The sequence below is a fragment of the Heliconius melpomene genome, chromosome 18 (genome assembly GCF_056956725.1).
Source record: "Heliconius melpomene rosina isolate 202511_hmr_F chromosome 18, ASM5695672v1, whole genome shotgun sequence".
Classification (NCBI taxonomy): Eukaryota; Metazoa; Arthropoda; class Insecta; order Lepidoptera; family Nymphalidae; genus Heliconius; species Heliconius melpomene.
The window spans coordinates 10,066,950-10,089,028 of record NC_140406.1 but is presented as its reverse complement, the minus strand read 5'-3'; the positions used below and the strand labels follow the sequence as shown (position 1 = coordinate 10,089,028).

Genomic DNA, 22,079 nt, shown 5'->3' with positions numbered 1-22,079 from the left:
TTTTTATCGTTTGAATTAAATTTGAAGTCAGAAACTTTAGTGTTACTTTCAAAGTTTAAAACTGTCCATTTTTTATGAGAATTATTGATGAATTTTATAAATAGTATGGTTATCATAAAATTATCGTATAATATCTTTTTTCTTTTTAACTGACTTCTTTTTTGTAAAGGAGGAGGTTCAAAGTCAAAGTCAAAGTCAAAATATCTTTATTCCATAAAAATGCTTAACATTTACTTGGACATGTCATAAAGTAGAAAAAAAATGCAAAACAAAATAACTATATTTGTTAACTACATTATATACCTACATAGTATTTATGTTTGACTGTCGATTTCTTCGTCATAAGTTAACCTATTTTAAAAAGTCTTTCGTTGTTTGAAAGACCGTACTCTCTCATTGGTCCCATTACCTCCCAGTCAGGGTGGATGATGGAATCCCATAGAAATCTAGGGCAACTCTCGAATATATCTCGATAGGCACGTACCTATTATATTTTACATCAATATCTTATAATAATCATATATTTGGTTTTATCTGATGACATTACCAAGCTGAAACAATCGGACAGAGAGCGGATGAAGTCCTGATCCGCTTTGGGATCTCCGTGTGTAGATCCCAAAGTGGATCGCTTGCCAAGAGACTTACCGCTTTCCTGAACACCGTACAGTACCATCTAATCCCTCTCACCGTTATGATCCGTTGCGCTTTCCGCAATGGGGTCTTATTGCGAGCGATTAGAGAGTCCGTTCACAAAGGGGCACCATATAGAGTCATGGATCTCGAAACGCCGATATAAATTTGACGGCATAGAGGATCCAGTCCTCCGAAATTCGACAGTAGCCTGCCGACGGCGTTTACTAACTGGCGCAAGCTGAGCGAAGTGGGACGCAAACGACCATCAACCATCCAGGTTCAAACCCAAATACTCCATCTGGGTCCGTACCTCTACCTCCTATCCTTGGATGCGCAGAGTGGTCATAAGGTGTGGACCCCTACGCGGGACATGGAATAGGCGGACCTCAGTCTTACAATAACCTACTTATGCCTGTACGAATTTACAATTGAAGAGGTAAGGGTGGCAAAATCTAAACAAATAACACAGCTTGAAAATTTGAAATCCGCCACTGCTAGTAATAAATGATAATTTAAAAAGATGTTGCTTTATTTTTTGCTGTCTTAATTCAATAATCATTTTTATTTATAATTAGAAGAAAGTATTGGATTTGAACCATAGTATGTTTTCTAATAAGCAAAATGCTATAAACAATATTTTCAGTCTTTTATTTATTGTTAAACTAAATTCAGTTAATGTCAAGAACATTTATGTCAAATGTCAATGTCAATTGTCAATCACCAAAACATTGCAGCGTGTTTTAATTTAATTTGAAATTTATTTTAATTCATTCTTTTATAGTTAATTATTTTCATTATGCTTTGTCCAGAAGTATGGAATTTTCCTCCACCAAAAATAATAACTTCGCACAAAAAGAAAGGAGACTATGAGACTATGGAAAAGATAGTTAATATGAACAGTTTCTATAAAAGTGCAATTACAGTGTGTCCTGACGAAATAAACACACCTCGAGACATAGAAGATACTTTACTTGAAGACACTGATTATTATAAAGTATTTAATTGTCCATTAATAGAATTTGTAGATCCAGTTTTCATACAAAAATTTGTTAAAGCTGGTAAACTTTATTGTTTGAGTGATAGTAATAATTGTATAGTAGATAATTGTTTCGCTATAACACCTGATGGAATCCTAACACTACACGTTCTAACACCGTTATTCCAAACTTTGGGCTTAGAAGGCACGAAACAACCACATAACTACCACCAAATAAGAATTGATTTGGTAAATCTTAAAAATATCAATAGAATTAGACAAGCTTTAATAAAAATGAAGACTTTTAACTTTTATATATCTTGGGAGCCCGATGCAGACAATATATGTCCATCATCAATAGCAAAGTATTTAAGCCACAATAAATATAAAGTAACATGTCATAGCTTTGAAGTTCAACGACTAATGCCAGAAATTAAAAAAATCCCAACATTAATAGACACTGAAATAGAAGAAATAATAGAATGGGTGGGCATGCTGGCTATTGGTGGAGATCTATCACCGAAAGAAAGTTATGTTAGTACATATAGTGAACCCGAGTGTACTAAACCATTAGAATCAACTAGAATATCAATTTTAATTATCAAAGGATTTTTAACTCCAAATATAATTTTAAAAACATGTGCTATTTTATCAGAATATGCAAATGCAAGAGAATTAGATAATTATTGGATGTCTGTAAGTATTCAAAGTATGGAGAATAGTTTATGGCAGTGGAATTTGAGTGGTCCTAAAATGTTTTGCTCTCAAAACTGTTCTTGCAATATATTTTTCTGTGGAAAAACTTGTATGATATATTCTGTAGGTGAAATAAAATATTCATAGCATCTTATGTTTTTTTCTTACATCTGTTATTTTAGTTTTCTTCTGCTTTTTGTAATTTATGACATATAAACTGTTTAGAGGCCAGTCGTGGCACAAGGGCACAAACATGTGGCTGGGTACACAACAGGTTGTGGGTTTCCCATTCAAGGAAATGAGATATTTAAGTTTTTTAATTCAAAATAAAAATAAATTTTAATTTAAAATAAAAAATATACATATAATAACACATGCACATACACACAGTACTTGCAAATTACGTTTGCGACATACAGAGGGTTGAAAAAAAACCGAAATGATTTTAAAATTAACTTTAATTATATTCAAAATTAATACAAATTAACCCTATGGACGATGATTCCACTTCAATGTGGGAATATGGAATGGTCATTCTTATAAAAAATATTATTAAATTTACAGGAACATTATGCAATTGCGTAGGCGCTTTTCAGACTGCAGTTCTATGTAATTTGGTGAACCGAAACAGTGTAGGTAAAAGTAATGAAACACATTCGTGAATAATGTCTAGTTACTCGGTACTAGGTGGCGCACCAAACAAATAAAACGCAATATCAGCTATAATCATTTATTGAATAAACAAAAACAAGCTTTATTCTATAAACTGACATTCCCCACACCCACTTATACAGGAATGATAACTTAAGGAAATACATCGTAGATACTAACTACATTTTGAATACACTGGGAATCTTTTAGTATATTTTTTAAAGTTTTGCCAATATAGAATATTATATTATATTTGAAATACAACAGGCTGAATGATAATTTTGACAACATAGGTATAACATGTGTATAGATGAAGGTGAAATATAAATATCAGATTTTCAAGTGAAAATAAAGCCTTAACATTTTCTTTATTAAAACTTCTTTGTAAACGACACATAGCACTAACAACACGTATTTTAACATATCTACAACAAAAAAAACTATATTTTGTGTCAAAATTTAAGCATTTCTCAGATTTTAGATGTCTACCTTCATCCATCTACATATCATAAAAAAAGCAACAAAAGGACGATAAACTCCTTAAATCTTGGCCAATCCTATGACCCCGCAAGCGATCCTGGCTCCAGCATTACCTGTGCTCTTGCTGAGCTCGTGTCCACCGACACCAAGGTCATCGGGGTCAGCATGCACTACTAAAGTACGTCCAATGATATTGTTCTCACCTGATAATGAGATTTGTGAGTCTTGGATGTTTATCTAAAAAGAATTAGAAAGGTAATTAATTTAAAAAAACTTTCAAGACATATAAAATAAATCTAGGTATTATAAATTTGTTTGTAGTAATTTTTTTCTTTTCGCATATAGTGTAGAATAAAATACCCATCAAGATATTTTATTCTACTCAACAGGAAGCAATATTTACTTCCACAACATGGTCTTGGCAAGTACCACATACATGCAAGAAGAAATATGTAAATATAAAATTATGTAAATATTAGAAATATTTTAAAATGTTACTATTAACATTTCCTAAACAAAAGAAAAAATCTTCAATATTTCTTTTTTACAATAAAAATAAGTGTCCTACAATAGGTATATAATATTACACAAATTTTCAAAATTCATTCACATTCAAAGCTGCAGCCCTGCTATGTACAGGATACATACAACAAAGCTAAACCAAAATAAAGTTAAAAATAAAAAGAAAATGAATTGTCTAGACAGTCACCTGTGTAACCCCACCATCACAGCTTGCCTCAATGTTTCCCAAGTCACCAACATGTCTGACCGACGAGTCGGGACCTCCATGGTCCTTTTTTAGAGGATTGAAGTGAGGACCAGCTGAGGTGCAGCCATTTGTGTTGTCACCAAACTCGTGCACGTGAAAGCCATGTTTACCCTAGAACAGATGGATTAAATTATATGTGTAATTAAATTGTATTGTACTATTATGCAAAAAAAATGTGGAAGGAATGTAGATAATAATTATTTATATACAGTATGGTCAACAAGTTGTTGTCGGTTTGACAGACTTGAATCTAGAAACATAAATTTTCTTTTTCCGAATGCACTATGTGTTTAGAAAAGCCTAACTTCATATCTCGTTGAATGATATTTTGAAGTTATTGCCACATGACATGTTGTGATATTCATTCATTTGAAAAGAAAAATTAAAGTGTATATCATAAAGTAGGTTACTAAGCCATTTTATTTTGTTTTATGCAAATTCAAAATTACTTACGTAAATTTCATTGACGAGGTCAAATGGCCTTCTTATGATAATTTATTTGATATGTATTGTGTAATTGTAATTATGACTCGGTTGTAATATTGAAAATAATATTATCGGTAAGTACAGTTTTTAAGTAGCATTTGATAATAAGTTGTCATTTTAAATTACTTCAACTGTATTACATTTTATTAACCAACATTAAAAAAGAGGCAGGATGAGGTGTGTCTGTCTTATCCATAGTCCAATAATTATTGAGGCCATTGTAGGGTGTATTTAATTTTTATAGTTCATTAATAACATCAAATGTAGGTTTTATAAAAAACAGTATACTAATATTACATAACATGTTAAATTCAATTTTTAAGATAAACTAGTTTTTCTTAGGCCATTTTTTTATCAATATAAGTGTAATTTAAAACTTTTAATGCCATTTTGAAGTCTAATACTTTCATTATCAATAAAGATTAAAATAATAATTTTATCTAACTTGGAAATGATTTATATAGAATTTTATCTAACTTGGAAATGATTTATTAAGAGATATGATTACTACTAGCTTAAACCGGCAGCTCCACTGACATTTTCAAATGGAAATAACTAAGCCCACATTTATTTAATAATCTATGAATGAAAACACCATCCCAAGATTCAATCTCAGAGTTGAGAGAAGTTTATAAATATGGGCCTAAGATTAATGACACATTCAGCTATAGTTTTTTATATGCAAATGATTAACACAATGTAAATATATAATGCCTATATACTTGATAAATGGTCTATCAAATATAAAATATTTTTAAAAACTCTTTACTACTTCTACAGTTTAGGATGTTCTGTCAAATTAGTTTTGTAATACTAATACATAGAATATACATTAAATTATAATGATAAATTTTGTTTATATAATATATGGTACGGTATATAATTGTCTCAATGAAAGATTTTTTTTCTAGAAATATATTTTTAAGTAATGCAATGATATACAAAATGTTACCTTTGAAAGACCTTTGACCTCTCCTGACACCAAAACTGGGGATTTCTCATCCTGAAATAAAAAAGTATGTAGAATATTAGCAATTAAGATTTTCCTGTTTGTATTTGCTGAATGTCGCGGCATAAATTTGTTCGTGTGTCTAAGTCTCTAACTGTTAATTCTTGCACTACCTGAATCTTGTATGGGTGAAATTTAAGGTCTCTATGCAGTATTCTGCGGACACTACTGAAAGATAATCCTAGTGAAGCGGCATGTTTCCGAACAGAACGCCGAGGGGATTGTTGAATTGAAGCCCGCACTCTATCCACGTTTTCCGCTGACGTTGACGTCCTAATTCGGCCTTGTGGTCTTTGCTCTAAAATTTGATACCCAATTTCTGATTGTTGGTCCAGTGGGAATGGGATCACGTCGACCAATAGCAAAATGTAAACGGAACGCACGCTGTGTTGTGATCACGGAGCCGCCATTTTTAATAAACTCTTCAACTACGAACGCACGATGTTGTCCCGACCAAGCCATTGCTCACACTTAAACTGCATGTCATGGCGCGTCTAATGACACCATCCCCACCCTTCTACTCCTTCCCTTCTTCGTGCAACGTCCTTCCAAAACCGGAAAGTTCAATATGACTCACCCTGTAGTATAATACTGAATAAATATAAGATGGAACCCTTCTGAGCTAGATTTTACAATAGGTAGGTAATTATAAGTTGCTTAATGTATTGAACAATTTAATACCGACATAAGCTATATATTAATTAGTTTAATATAATAATAATCATGACGTACAACTTATAGGGCTATAGTAGGTATATGTCAACTTATATAAAAAGAACATTACATAGTACGTTCTAGAATATCTTTCTATGACCATTAGCCACTTTATAGTCGGTTTATCAAGTTTACCCTTATTACGTCAGAAGGTTAAGCAATAATTATAAAAAACCTTACCTTCTGATCAAAGAACACTGTCCCGCTGATATCTCCGTTTAAAACGCAAACTGCTTTCGCCGGCATTATTATGCAATATTTTATAATAAAACTGTAACGTAATCAATTGATTCACGACCAAGTAAACGTGTGGAATGATAATTTATGTATGTTAAACTTAACTTATAATTATAGTTTAGGTGTATGATTTTGTCATGTCACGCAGTATTGCTGTTTATTGAATACCGTCGCCGGTTTGCGTTTGGTATACGTCTACGATTTATTTTTATGAAGGCGGAAGTCGTAGAGGTGTGAACGGACCTTTTATAGTATACGACTTTGTTTTAATAATTCTTTTAATTTATGTTTCAAAGTAGAATTTAAACTTTTGTGATTATTATTTGTTCTAAATTTAATGTCTGTAAATATATATAACTCAGTTTATATATGTGAAACTTTTGTAATTGTCAAATATATATAACTAAGTGTGGCATCGCAGCTCTTGAATAGTTAGATTGATTTGGATCTTGTGTTTTTATTGTGATCTTATCGTTGGTGTTCTTAAGTCTAAGAAAATAAATTATACCATCAGTGTTTTTCTTGTTAATGAACTTATAAGTAACTAACATAACTGTAATTAATTACAATATAACGAAACCTATCACTTTATGACAACTGTGCATGCAGCATGCATCATCTGCCATCTGTACTGTGCCCAAAAGTATATGGAATTAAGTTAACACTTAATTTTTTAAATCAAGAGTATTTTTTATAATTCATATCTGTGAAAGAGTGAATAATGTACAACAAATCAAATTGTGAATAATAACAAATTTCTTTTAAAATTGTTACCAAGAAAGAATTTAACATGTTTTTTTTAGAAAATAATAATGATTTAATGTACATCAACTGTTAAGAATATTATTTTGAATTGGTATTTTTTTTATTTAAAAAATATTATTCAAGGAATGTTGTAGACTGTAAAGTGACCTAAAAATGTTGCCATACAAAAAGTATAAATTTTAAAATAAATTTATATACAATTCACCGAATGTCTTAAGCTTATCTTATTTTGTAAATTATTAGTAAATATTATAACAATTAATTTATAATATTTAAAAATTATAAATTTTTAATGTAAAGAAATTTATATCGATAAGAATATAAATCGATATAATTATATCTATAAATTAAGCGAGTATATTTCTCGCTTACAAAAAAAGAAATGTGAAACTTTTGTAATTGTCAAAATATTGTCAATTTGTCAGAACCAGAAGCACGGAAGTCATATGTTTCATATTAAGATAGAACAAAATAAAACTGCCTAAAACTGCCTTACTCATTAAGTAAGATAATCATTTAAATTTGATATATTAACATCATATAAGTCACAATATAATATATATTGTAATATGGAGGAGGCAGTAACTGTTCCTGTATCGGTGATTATTATTATTAAAAACACGTTTAAATAATTCATAAGTGCCTAAAAATTTATATAAATCTTTTTTTCATATTTAAGCTTACACCTGGAGAGATGGTTCCCTCTCCACCTCTTGCAGAAGAAACTGTTAGGGTAAGTACTATATATATATTAGTTATTGATGAAACTATTAGCGAAATAAATATTATTGAATTAAAAATTGATTGGGGGCCGTCGTAGCGGCAGCAGCACGTTGTTTGATTCGCACTCGGGGCAATAAAGTATTTATATTATTAGTCTTAAGTGTTGTTATTTAATATTCCAATTTCTTGTTGAGTTCCCCTATTCGGCACGCAATATCTCGATATTTACAAATATTATACATGTATACTTTTCCTATCCAGATTTATATTATACTGTAAGAAAATTATTTTGTCTTTCAGGCATGTCCAATCTGCTCATCAGAAATAAGATTCTTCTTCATCAATTTCAATGAAAAAATGCTAATGTGTGAAAATACACAATGTGACTTTCCATTTGGCTATGAAAACTTACAATTTCTTAAAATAGACACAGACGAAGAGATGAGTGATCACCTTTCAGTAAGAACAAAACCTTCAACCATGTCTCCACCATCTTGTTCCTCACTCTCTACTGCAGCATGGTCAGAAATTGAGAAAATGAACCAAGTATATGAGTCAGAAGACAGTCAAATACCAGAATCCCGTTACTCTTTAATACCAAGATCCAAAAGCAATAAAAAACCTTCACATACTGACAGAGAATCGATTTTAGAAAAAAATATAGAAGACATAAAGGGCTTTAACATGGAATTGCAGGAAATGAAAGGTACTAGTGACATTTTGAGTAATGAAAAATGGATTAATACATTGAAAAATTTCCAAGATTCCTCCAAAATTAAGTTGCTAAGACCAGAGGAGTTGACAAGAGCTAAAAAAGAAAAGACTAAGGAATTAAAAATAGATATAGATGTGGATAAAGTGAATAACATGTCATTGATTAAAATTGAAATTGCTAATAATAGTAATACTTGAAACTATAATACAATTATTCATTAACTTAATTTAAAATTAAAATTGCTTATACTTGTAATAATAAAAAAGAAAATGGTTGACTGTTAATATGGTTAATATAACAATGTATAATGAAAGTTTATTTTAGTTATTTTTTAAAAATTTAAAATTATGTATGTTTTCTTATGCAAGTATGTTTGTCTATGTAGTTTTTTAATGAGGAAATTAATGTTTTTTTTTTAATTGTAAACAAGCCTAAGTGTAAAACATGGCAATAGGTTAACTTTACCCATAATGTTAAACCTAAGATTGAAATTGCTCCTATACTTGAAGTTTGAAAACCCTGCAATGCAGAGAAAACCTCAGGGAGATCATTCCACAATTTAGATGTGCATGGTAAAATAATCTTAATGCATGCACAATAGTTTCAAACCATAAATGTGAAATTTCTAGTATGGGAGCCCCTTAAATATTTATTATGTTCTGTTTTTTAGTCTTTGTTGTTATAGCAGTAACAGAAATATATAATCCTTGAAAATTTCAACTGTCTATTGTGGTACATGAGACCCAGTTCACAGACAGATGGACAGCTGAGTCTTAGCTGTATTACTTTTTGGGTACAACACCATAAAAATAAGTAATATTTTTGTTTATTTGAGAAGTGATATACTTATGATTTTTTTCACTTTTCTATTTTTATACAAAACTTAGCTCTACTAAAATAGTGTAGTTTTTCATAAAGCTATTTAAGTTATGTTACATTTAGGCTGCTTTTAAGATAAAAGATATTATTTAGTTTAATGCTTCTCTTCCATATATTATATAAGGTACTAAGGCTAGAAGAATCTTTTGTCAAGACACTTCTCTCTCCCTTTTAATACAATCATATCATTCCCCAATAATGATTATTATACTAGTAGGTAATGACTATTATAATAATGATAGTGGGGATCAAACTTACAACAATGCCAATTTATTTTACATAGGCTATCCCAACATAGGCTGGGCCAACCCAAGATGGGTTTTTTTGTAGTTATTTACATTTTTTGTAGAGGTGGACATTTTTGAAAGTGGAAAATGGAATGTCTTAACCCTTAATCAAATATTGGGAAATTATTTCCCACATGCCACTACTGTAATTTTTTTGTTTTATTTCGTTTTTGGCAACTCTAATCAGTACCAACCTTAGGGAAAAATAATCGTACAGAATTTTTTAATTTTATTTATTTGCAACATTTTGTCTTAAGGCGCGAACTGTCATTGTATGTCAATGTCAAAAACACAGTTTGAAATATTTTGTGAAAAAACCGGTTCAAACGGAAGATTTAAAAGTTTTTGAAGAAAAAAAATCTGGTAAGTGCATAAACACAATAATATTGTAAACTAGACTTGTTTTCTGAATGTTTCTTACGGTTTTTGGGGTCGCAGCATTGATATTTGTTGTATTTTCTTAGGTTTAATTATGTGGGAAATTATTTCCCATTGTTTGTTCCTGCATTTGAAAAATACCAATTTCTATATATACAATAAATAATTTGTCTGTTGCACTATATAAGTACCTAAACAGGTATAGTTACTTATAATTTTATCTAACTTACACAAAATTGTCAGCGAGTAACTCATATATGGAGCTTTCTCGAGAGTTATGACTGCGTTTGTGTGATTTCTCACTTGATTTTTATAACTATTATATTTTAGAACTATTTGTACTGCTCAGACTACCAAGTTAGTTTAGACTTCCTTTTATTTGTTTTAGCTATTTAAATATGGACGCTAAAAAGTTACAAAAAGTTCTACCAAAGAAAAAATTGGAGGAGGTGGTGCAAAATTTAGACAACTTGTCTGATTTATCAGCCTCAGATTCTGAAGATGACTCATGCTATGTCAATAGCATTCATTCTCCATCCGATACTTACCTCAATCAGCTTGACGATAACCTAATTGAACAACGTCTTGAAAATATCTTCGGCTTCGAATCGAATGAAGATAAACAAGAAACGCCTACTATACAAGTCCAACAGATTTCAACGGATGCCTTACTGACAGCCTTAGGAGAAACATCTCATATCACAAACTCACCAACAACAGACTGTGTTCCGCCTGTGGAGTAGCTTTGTGTGCTAAAAATTGCTTCAAAACCTTTCACACTGTTCCACCTCAATAATATTATTTTTCTTAGTAATTAAGTTTCACTTTATATTAAAACTATATATCATTCCTAACGTTGTTGTTTCATTTTATAACTTTATTCACTCATATTACAGTATTTTTTTCAATTTTATTATATAAGACAAAAAAGAAACAAGTAAAGTAAGAGCAACTTACGTGTATAGAACTTGTAGTAAAAATATATCAAAAGTTGAGAGCTATTCCGGATAATGGGAAATAATTTCCCACTTAATTATATTTTGCTTTGAAATACCGGATACTGGGAAATAATTTCCCACTGCAAAACCCCCATTCCCCCCCTTTTTATAAAAAAAAGGAGTTGTTTTTCGAAATCTACGGCACCCACTTACCTAAAAGCCGTGACCAGATTTCAAATTACTCGAAAAATAAAGTTTGTTTGATTAAGGGTTAACACTATGTTGTCTGCCTATTGCTATGTGCGTACAGTGTGAAGTTAAAATTATATAATTATTTATTATGTTAATTATGTTAGTCATGGAGCAGGGGCACAAGGTGTGCCTGTAAAGTGTAAACGCGGGTTGTGGGTTTGATCCTCACTCTTGAGGAATTGATTTATATTTCCATTTCTTCGCTCTGGTGTCGAAGCAACGCGCGGCGTTGAGTTTTGCCACTCAACACGCAATGCCTCCAGAATTTGGCAGAAAGTGGGGAATGGAGTGTCTTAACATTAGGTTCTCTCTGCTTACCCTGCTGTGAGCGGGGATACAGCGTGAAGCTGATTGATTCAATTGATTGTTTTAAGTGATTGTTTAGTGCTTTGGTTTTTTTTTCAGTTATAAGAAGTTATTTGTGTAATTTTTTTTGTTTATTGATAAGTCCTATTGTGATATTAGTGTCATTAAAAATATTTTATAATAAAAGTATGTCTTGTATTTGCTGTGGTCTTGTGTCTGCACTGGTTTTTTTTTTATTTCATTGCAGAACTATTTTTCAAGCCGGTGGCGGTGGTAGCTTCCAGTAGGACTGACCCTATGTATTAACATGAATGAATCATGAATCTTTCAAACGAATAACGATTGTCCTTGTAAAAAGTAGAAATGATCAATAGAACTATTAATCACAAAATTATTAACTTAAATATATATTTTTTCAAATTTAAGGATTAAAAAAAATGTGCGCTTGTGCCAAATGTCAAATTATGTTTTTAATTAAAATTATGTTTTTTTTAGAAACAGCATAATATATTATGAAAATCTTTAAAATTATGTTATAAAATTTTATACTGCACGAAATTATAGATACTTAAACATAATTTTATGAACTAATAAAGAAATGGCAGGAAGTAATCGTATCTGCTATCTTCATGGTCAAGAAATGGAAAGTGAAATAAGATATTGGTAGCAAAGCAACGAGTAATTTCGCGATTACCTGTCATTAACGGTGCTCATATTATTTAAATTTGTGATATAAAACTGTTTATAATAATAATAATAGTCATTAAAATATTTTAATTTACCTAATAACAATACTTTGGCTTTGATATTTTATTAAGTTATAAAATTGACCTAGGTAATTAATATTTTTTCGATTTTCTTTTCTTATCGTAATTCGAAGTAGTTTTTAAGATTAACATTCCTGGAATTATAATATATTTAACTATACATAAGGATATTTTTGTTTCTCTTCATAGTGCGATGGTAAAGCTGTCGTGGCGTAGGGGCAAGCGTGTGACTGAAACGCGTCGGTTGTAGGTTCGATTCCTACTCGGGGGAATGAATTATTATTTATAAATATTTTCATTTCTTTCACCAAGACAAAAAGCGTGAGCTCCGTCACCGAGCGCAATACCTTGGAAATTCGGCGGAAAGTAGGGAACGGAGTGTCTTAACATTAGCTTCCATCTGCCTAACTTTCTATATGCGGGATACAGAGTGAAGCTGAAAAAAGAAGTATATAGACATGGAATATAGGTTACCTACTACTAAACAATATGAATGCACTGTGAGTTTAATATGAAATTGTCACTAAATATCATCCTGGTAACGCGTGCTTTACATAATTAGAGTTCCTGAGGTTAGCACGTTTAGCCAAACAAACTCTTCAGCTTTATAAGACCTAACAGATAAAAATCACATTTTGTACAGAATTTTCCAGCATGGTCAATCAGGTTCCATTACAACCACTACCACTACTAGGTACTAGGCACTTCAGGAAGGAAGCCGGAAGGCGTCTCAGAACATCTGAACCTGACTTTCGCTATCGATATCTTGCTAAGAGTTACCGCTTGCCTACTACAAATTGTATTAATGTTTAGCTTTTTAATATTTTTAATCTACGTTTTTTCATATACTAAACGTTGATATTTTCAATTATAATATTTAGGTTCTAGTTTTAGATAAAAGTTAAAGAAAATCTGTTAACCATTAATTAGTTCCGTTTTTTTTTACTTTTATAATTTACAAGGTTTTTGTATTTATTTCTATATAATATTTTTATTTTTGTGCTTTATATATGATTCCTATTTAAAAAAAAAAAAATGGATATAATTCGTAATGAAAATGTAAATAGCAAGCCCGCACGTACCGGTAGCTATAGTTCGTTCTCACCGAGAGTATAAAGCTGAGAGACGTTACGAGACGGTTTAGTATAAACTGAGACAGTTACTATTTCTTACGTGTTGTGCAACTTGACTGAGAAAGGTAAATATTTTTAAATCTATCTAATTTCTTCAAATCTGTCTTTATTTGTATTGTATTTTGGATGCTATAGGTTATTAAAATGTTGTCAAATGACTTAGTAACTTTATAATTAGATATTATAAGGTATTTTTTTATTTTTTGCATAGTTAGGGTATAGCAAGGGTACATACAATACGTTACAAGCACTAGCGGCGTTAGGGTAGGGCGAGCCTGGGCGACCGCCCAGGGGCGCCGGATAAAAAGGGCGCCGTAGACTCCCGTTTAGGGCGCTTTGCGCAAAGATGTCTTAAAATGGTCTAAGATCTAAAAAAAAAAAAACAACGTCATCGTCGTCTTTGAAATCTAAAAAAAAAAAAACAAAGTCATCGTCCAAAACTTTGAAAATAAAATTGCAGAAAACATAGACTTTGAATGCCTCATAAAAGAGTTCGCAGATAGAAAGGCTAGAAGAAGTGAAATTTTATTAGTTTTTGTCATATATATTCTTTTAAATACATGGTTATTTCGTTGTACTCATTCCCTGTTTTGTATATTATTGAAATGTAGTCAGGGGGCGCCGAAAAAATTTCGCCCAGGGCGCCGGTAGTGCTAAAACCGGCCCTGGTTACAAGTAAGGAGTTAGGAGTCAATCAAAATGACACGAATTCAAAACTCCGAGAATAAAACAAGTATTTTTATCTTAAAGCCTCTTAAAAATCATAAGATAATTAGATCATTTTTAATAATTTTTTTTTTTTTTAAGTGGGTGATTTTTTTTTGTTTTATTTAGCTAAAATATATGATAATTTTTTCAGATGATAACGCGTATAGCTTTCAGTGTTCTGTTGATATGTGTGCGAGGCGATGACACCAAAGCAGGGGGTAAGCAAACCTTTTCAATATTTAAAAAAAAACATAAACTCGTCGTACGGATGGATAATTTACAATTATTCGCTTTGGAAAGTTAAAACATGGCTTAGAATTCGACCACTTGACAAGTGATATAGTCACTGCGGAAGGAAAATGGATAACGAAGTGTCTTTACACTACATTAACTCTGTCTATTCTCTCTGCTTTGTGGGACAAAGCGTGAAGCTAAAAAAGCCACACGTTTACATATTTACTTAGTAGTCATTCGATTACTACATTTGAGAACCTTATTTTTGGGTCATATTGGGCCCAAAACACAAGTAGGTATATATATTTACAACATAATATACTTTTGTAATTCATTTTTTGTTACATAAGACTCCCCATAAAGCCTTATCAGGGACATTTAGAAAGTAATTCTTACTAAATGACAGTGCATATTCATTATTCAGTGCAAATTGACATTTACATTTTATACGAAGTCATGGTAAAAGTTTGGGGCCGAAAGATCAATATACCACGTAATGCTATTGTCCAAAGATATCATTGTAATAAAATACTAACTAATTAACTTTCCTAAAAGTTTTTTAAAGAAATAAATTAAATTTCTTAAATAAAAGGACCTTATGGACCATATGGCTGTATAGTTGTAAGATTTTAAATTAATTATAAACCATCTTCACGATGTATCCTGCACATAGAGGGAACTTAGTGTTAAGACACTCCGTTCCTCACTTTCCGCCAAAATCTGGAGGCAGTGCGTGTTTACTGGTGAAACGTAACGCTGCGCTTTCCCTTGACACCAGAGCGAAGGCATGAAAATATAAATTGAAATAAATATTTTATTTCCTCGAGTGGGGATTGAACCCACAATCAGTTGATTTTACAGTGACAGTTTGTGCCCCTGCGCCACGACTGGCACCTCTATATTAATTAATTATAACTTTCTTACTCTCTCTCTCTCTTTCTGTGTCGATTGTAAATATTATGATTTTTAATAAATAAATAAATTGTTTCATGCTGTATCCTTCAGAGCGAGGAAATGAAAATAATTCATACGTTGAATCCACAACAATGCCCCAACGACGGCATCGGACATGATGACTGAATTTTTATTTTAATTTTTTTAATTTGGATATAAGACGAATTTGAACCTGAGCTTCTTTGTTTTCATTTATTATCAAAAGTTCGAATATGTAAAAATAATTTGATCAAGTCGTACCTACAGTTCAAGAATTATATTAAAACTAGAACTTCTAGACTAAAATCATTACCTAGATTGAGAGCTTATGATAGTCAAGTTTGTTTTGCCTACTTTTTACAAGAAGAATTATAATTGTGTTAGACTTAACTAAATTTTAATCTCAAATATGCAAATAACACTTTAAAAATATTATAAACTGGCGATATTTTACTTTTTACCGTTGAGCAATCGCTAAAATTGAAAGTAGCTCTCTACCTCCTTTAGTTAGTACAAATTTAATTACGTATGCTTTGCAATAACTCCAGTTAAATATGACAAATTAAAATATTAATAAACTTGAATATTTTAAAATGTTATGTAAGTGACATGAGCACTTATATACATATTATTCTTTAATACGGTTATAAAGATACGTTATATCATTTAATAATAATATAAAAAAAACAGCATTAATTTTTTGAGCGTTGATTTCAAAGAATGTAACTTTTTATTTTCAATAAAATTATTTGACTATTATATATTTTTTGGTATTATATTCAAATACTTTTAATTTTTACAGGTATTAAAGAATTCTGGACAGATGACTACAAGATTTTCGATAAAATATATGGCAAGACATCAGACAAAGATCTCTATGGGGCGACTCTACCTCCACCCATCCGTTTCGACGTACCAAAAAGCTTAGAAAGTGCAGCATCAGATAAAAACGAGAGATACCTCACCTATGATAGGAATATTCTAGATTCGGATATTCCTTTCGATTTCTCCGATCGGTACGCCAAAATATTTTCCAAATCTCATTCAGGAAAGAAAAAACCTTCACTACAATTTGTGAGTCTCGGTGATTTCAAGCCAATCAGTAAATCTAATGACCCAGAAACATACAACTATTTAAAGAACTTAGAAAAGAAGGCAAAAAAGAAGGAAACATCTAAAAACAGACCTTTTTCTGATTCTGAAGAAGAAGAAGCATACAAAAGTATTCAAGATATTTTAGATGCTCATGAAGCTAATAAGGAAGGCAACAGAGATTCTTCAGAAGAATTACCTGTGAAGAAACAAAAAGAGCGCAGAACTAGAAATAGAAATAAAGTTAGATTTATTAATAATAACAGTATTAAGTCTAGATGCGTGTCAGGTAGGTGTAGAAGTCCGGTGCGTTCGCGGCCATATTTGAAAATAAAGCGTTATAGATATACTACACGTTAGATAGAATATAGGAAATATATCTTTTAATAATATTTTAAAGATAATAATAATTACACGACATAAAATTGATATGTAAGATTTTTTTAAATGAAATATTGTCTTTGTTATTTTATAAAAAGGTGCATCGCAGATACGGTTTCTTCCTAAACTTCATAATTTTACCCATCGAATCTCCGTTTTTTATTTATTTAAATAAGTTAATTTATTGAAAAATATAATTAATGTGTTCAGTGATAATACCTACATATATTTAGAGTAGCATAAGATTTTATTTTATTATAACTAACTTTGTTATATAATTAACCTTTTTTTTTTAAATGGAAATAAAATATTTTTTAAGTTTGAAAAGAGTATTATTTGCATATGTCCATACTGATTTGAAATAATAAAAATAGCGTCAACACTAAAAATAATAAACACATTTTTATAACCAGTTTATTTTTTTTATTTCCGTATCCAAATGATAAAACTGGATTTTATTACTTAGGTTCCACTGTCCGTCTGTCCGTCTCTCAGGCCGCCCGTCTGCCACCAACTCACCAGGCAATCAAAATTTTCACTGATGATATATTTTTGTTACTGCTGTAACAACATATGCAAAAAAACAGAAATATTTAAGGGGATAAGACTTAAAGCGGCCTGTTAAACCTTTCACTAAGCACTTGTGACGCAAGTCCCAGTGCTCCGGGCTCCTCACCTTGCACCTACAGGTGCAATCCATGGTAGCCTAGGGAATTTCTCCTCATGTAAACTAAACATGATAGTTATGGATTCAAGTCCACTCGGAAAAATATATTTATGAATCTTCTTTTGATTTTTTCTTACATATAACAGTAAAAATATAAAATATATTCTAAATCAACGAAGAATGGGAATGTGTTAAATAAATGAACAAGAAACATGGACATTAATTTTAAATAATTTAATCATTATTAGTATTAAAATTTCCCAACTTTATTTACTGTCAATTAATATAAATAAGCTGCATTTTCACTCACGTTACGTATAAATAAAAAAAATATTAAAGAACTAAACACATTTTGCGTCCTCTGTGTTTAGATCTAACATATTTTTTACATTGTCATAAATAAAATAAAAGTAAAAAAAATAATAAAAGTTATTAAAATAAGCTATGTCAACTGTCAATAAGTACTTTTTTACACCGTGAAATTATCGTTACTGTCTATATAATATTTTACAAAGATGTAAATATTCATAATAATATTTAATTTAATTAGATTTTGACTAAATTTTTTCCAAAATGTCGAATTTTACCTAGAAATTGGGTCTTAATGTTTAATTTAACTTGTAATCTTAGGTTTATCAAATATTTATTCTAAAATCAAATAATCAAATATTTAGTAAATAAAGTTGGGATTAGTGTCACTCTGGCGTCCATTAGCAACGGGATTCCGTTTCTTTTTATCATCTATCCCGTTGAGTAGAAAGGGCGGCGCGCCGGACCGTCTGTCTATCTCGCGCGTCAATTCCTCTACGAACTGCCCACCCGTCTGCCTGGAACAATATTGATTTTAACAGCAAGAGTTATCAGTTAAGATTAATAAAATTAAATTAAAGTAAATAGTGCGACGTTAAGCTCCACCATTCACGCCATGTCTCTAAAAAATAGACAGAAAATGGAGAACGGAGTATCTTAACACCAGTTTCCTCTGCGTACCCTGGCATATGCGGGATACAGCGTGAAGCTATAAAATGTTTATAAAATAGGTTATATAATTTATGTATAAATTATTCTCAATTTTCCGCTCTGGTAGAGACTTTGCGAGTTCCGCAACTCAACATGCTGTCTCAAAAATAGAAAGTGTCTTTGCACTAGCTTCTCTCTTTCCGCATAGCAGGGTGATGCGGAAAATAGCGTAAAACTGCTACTAATATAAAAAATGGTAATTTCCGCACCGATCAGTTCCCCTGCCACTTTCCACGTCGTCATCAGCCCCCTGGTACATAGAGTATCCACGGCGAGTCAGCTCCTCGTCCGGAACCAAGCCGGGGTTTTGGAACGCGTGGTTTCTGTCTGAATTCATCGTTAGTTTCCTGAAGAATAAAAGCAAAAATTGCAGTGGAATAATAGATGTGTTAGACATATGTTATTCATTGTAGTATGTATAAAATTATGAATTAATTTTAAACAACCAGAGAAAAGAAGAGTCCAGAGTTTAATATAATTTGAATAGAACTTTATGACTTTTTTGCGTCTTGCGTCAATAAGGTTTCTTCTTAAATTAGCAAATTTAAGAAGAAACCTTATTTACAATTAGAATTAAATAAAATATGTATAGAAGTCTCTAGAACTTTTAATATTTACGTGTTTGACGCAGTGTTCTAACTCAAGCTTCCCTCTGCCTGCTCTGCCATATACAATATACAGCGTGAAGCTGTGTAAAAAAATACATACTGAACCCGCAGACGTCCGCTGGCTCCTAAGTCTTTCACTTTTCGACGAAGACTCGCCACTTGAGTGCATAACACTATGCTGATGATGAGGAGCAGGAGCCAAGCAGCGCTGAATACGCTTAGTACTATAATCGTCGTTGTGGTCTGAAAAGGTTACATTTAGTTAGTAAAACTTGCTTTACCCATGCATGAAGATGTGAGAGGAAAAGTTTGAAATAATTTTAATTTTGTCTAACAGAGAAAATTATTAATTGTAACGAGTAGAAATCGAACTCACACACGTCCACAACGCTCTTCTCTTTGAATATTACTTATATTAGCTGCCTTACAGTACAAAGTTGATTTAGAGTATTAGTGATTTTGCTATTTAATTAAGAGAAACATTTTTTTTAAATAAAATTTATTTATATTATAATTCAAAAATTAGATTACAATGTGATAAACTATCTTCATTATTGTAATGAGTAAGAATATATGAGCATATTAACAAGGATGCGTCACGTACAATTCTCGTGCAAACGAAATAAAGACAGTTTACAGGCCTGTTACCTTGGGTTCTTTTATAGCAACTTGCTATATATGTATGCTGTATTCATATTCTGCATTCTATTATTTTAATAATTTGTTTTTTTTTAAATAAAAAAAAGCTTAGATTTTCTTCTACTTCAACTAATTTATTGAGACATTTTTTTATGTTCTCATAGGAATTTCAAGAAACTTTATTGTTTCATACTTCCATTTTCCAAGGAACCTATGAAACAAACATGTTCTATCTTACTTTTTTGCCTGTTTTTGTCTGTCAGTCACAGGAGAGTTTTATGTTACAAATTAGCAATGCACTCGCGGGTTCGCCCGCTTGAACTACTCTATTATTTTATATTTATTTTTTAATCTGAATTATTTTCGTCATCTAATTACGTATTGAGACGACACGCGGACAAAGCCGCAAGCGGAACACTAGTTTTAAATTGTTTATATCACGTTATAATAATAAGAACAAAAGGTGTAATAATAAACTGATAATTTAGATAAAGTATTGGCCAATCGTATATGTTTTTATGGAATTCTAAGATATGACTATCAATTGATATACGATAAGCAAAGTTTCAATACATACTATTTGCCTCACATTTATTTACTATGGAACAAAATATTTCTATTGTAAATATTTTGCTTCCAGAAATCTAATAAAAAAAAACATAATTTCACATAACTTTTGCCAATATTGGATATTTTAGACATTTTCGATGATTATGAATTCGAATTTCGGAAAAGTTTTATATATAAATTTTTTGTTTACTTAGTCCTGAAACCTAGGAACCTACTATTACGACACATCGTTGCTTATTAAGACATCGGCGTTGAGTTTTACGACCTTAATGAAAAATGCGTTTTTAATAAGAGTTAGTACCTAGCTTTACTTTTCTTTCTTCGTTGAAAGGATTCTAGAAGATATACGATATAAAAATGCAAATTTATATGCACTCTACACTCTATATAAAGTCCATTTGACATGTATTAGTTATTGTGCGGTAGTTAAGTATAATTTAATGAATGCAGTAATAATACTTACAAGTTCCATTGTGCTGGGTGTATGTCGCCTATAGAGCAAATGTCATCTGTAAATAAAAAAAGAACCTCCAAAATAAAATAATAATTTACACATTTTTATTAAATAAATCAATATTTTAAAAGTTTAAAACAATTTTTTACAAGAACTAACTTTTTATAAAATGGCAATGGCAATGGAACTAACTTTTTATAAAATGGCAATGGCAAAACGCCATCGTGGCACACTTTGGAAGTTTGACGGTATATGATTTCCATAGACGTTGAAATGCTTTTTTATTTTGACATTGTACACAGGGTGATAGCCCTGTAGCGCCAAGCCCTGCGTCTCTATCATCAAGATAAAGACGACGACGCCCTTAGTCTATCCCACACAAATGTTATTAAACGAAAATGTCGAGAACGAAAAGTTTTAACGTTAGATTTGATTACATCAAAACATGAAATTTTAAAACGATGGCCATTTTCGTTTAAAATTCATAGTTGGACACTATAATTTCTTTCATTATTATTTTTTTCTGTTTTATTTTGTTTGTTTAAGTAACTAAAAAAATATAATAAATATAAAAAATAACATTTTTTAACGTTATTACAATTTAAAGATATTCCACGTTAATTTCAAGCATTTTTTTATTTTCTTTAAATGATTGCGGATTAGCTGGAAAGAACTTACTGTATAATTCTTTTGTTTTCCACTTTTTTAAGATATTCCGTGTTGAGTATTGGAACACGACTTGTACAAATGTACACGCATTGAAATAAATTTTATATAATTAAAAAAAAATGAATTTGTAAGCTTTAAGCTTTATTTTAAAACCTTATTTTAACCTTATATAGGTAAAAAATAATAAAAAACTTACCCTAATATTAAGTATTCAGACACATGATTATTGTAAGTGAGCTAAACGCGCACTGTTCTCTTATCAAGATAAGGACAGATAAGTGATAACGCGCGGACCATCTCTATTATGTGT

At 30.9% G+C, this 22,079-nt stretch overlaps 5 protein-coding genes across 7 annotated transcripts; 3 read left to right on the top strand and 2 right to left on the bottom strand.

The window, feature by feature from the left end:
* Window positions 1-141: 141 nt before the first annotated feature.
* Window positions 142-3,675, top strand: LOC146529511 (ribonuclease P protein subunit p40-like). Its single transcript, XM_085202454.1, has one exon. It carries the CDS (start codon window positions 1,430-1,432, stop codon window positions 2,450-2,452), a length of 1,023 nt encoding a protein of 340 aa, XP_085058580.1. The 5' UTR covers window positions 142-1,429; the 3' UTR covers window positions 2,453-3,675.
* On the bottom strand, window positions 3,022-6,858 carry Sod1 (Superoxide dismutase 1). The gene is made up of 4 exons (XM_085202461.1): window positions 6,595-6,858; window positions 5,644-5,694; window positions 4,146-4,316; window positions 3,022-3,673 (listed from the first exon to the last, which is right to left on the bottom strand). The coding sequence occupies exons 1-4, from the start codon at window positions 6,658-6,660 to the stop codon at window positions 3,497-3,499; spliced, it is 465 nt and encodes a 154-aa protein (XP_085058587.1). The 5' UTR covers window positions 6,661-6,858; the 3' UTR covers window positions 3,022-3,496.
* LOC146529509 (uncharacterized) lies at window positions 6,000-11,252 on the top strand. Of its 3 annotated transcripts, none has more exons than XM_085202460.1 (3): window positions 6,000-6,338; window positions 8,096-8,149; window positions 8,440-11,252. In XM_085202460.1, exons 2-3 carry the CDS (start codon window positions 8,111-8,113, stop codon window positions 9,049-9,051), a joined length of 651 nt encoding a protein of 216 aa, XP_085058586.1. In that variant the 5' UTR covers window positions 6,000-6,338; window positions 8,096-8,110; the 3' UTR covers window positions 9,052-11,252. The 3 variants fall into 3 exon arrangements, with proteins under 3 accessions (XP_085058586.1, XP_085058584.1, XP_085058583.1); XM_085202458.1 differs by lacking the exon at window positions 6,000-6,338 and adding an exon at window positions 7,779-7,919; XM_085202457.1 differs by lacking the exon at window positions 6,000-6,338 and adding an exon at window positions 7,822-8,015.
* A 2,489-nt stretch (window positions 11,253-13,741) lies between these two features.
* On the top strand, window positions 13,742-17,433 carry LOC146529508 (uncharacterized). Its single transcript, XM_085202147.1, has 3 exons — window positions 13,742-13,859; window positions 14,654-14,720; window positions 16,472-17,433. Exons 2-3 carry the CDS (start codon window positions 14,654-14,656, stop codon window positions 17,119-17,121), a joined length of 717 nt encoding a protein of 238 aa, XP_085058273.1. The 5' UTR covers window positions 13,742-13,859; the 3' UTR covers window positions 17,122-17,433.
* Window positions 17,434-18,047: 614 nt separating this feature from the next.
* On the bottom strand, window positions 18,048-22,079 carry LOC146529507 (uncharacterized). Its single transcript, XM_085202148.1, has 5 exons — window positions 21,966-22,079; window positions 21,110-21,155; window positions 19,538-19,680; window positions 19,039-19,176; window positions 18,048-18,636 (listed from the first exon to the last, which is right to left on the bottom strand). The coding sequence occupies exons 2-5, from the start codon at window positions 21,116-21,118 to the stop codon at window positions 18,480-18,482; spliced, it is 447 nt and encodes a 148-aa protein (XP_085058274.1). The 5' UTR covers window positions 21,119-21,155; window positions 21,966-22,079; the 3' UTR covers window positions 18,048-18,479.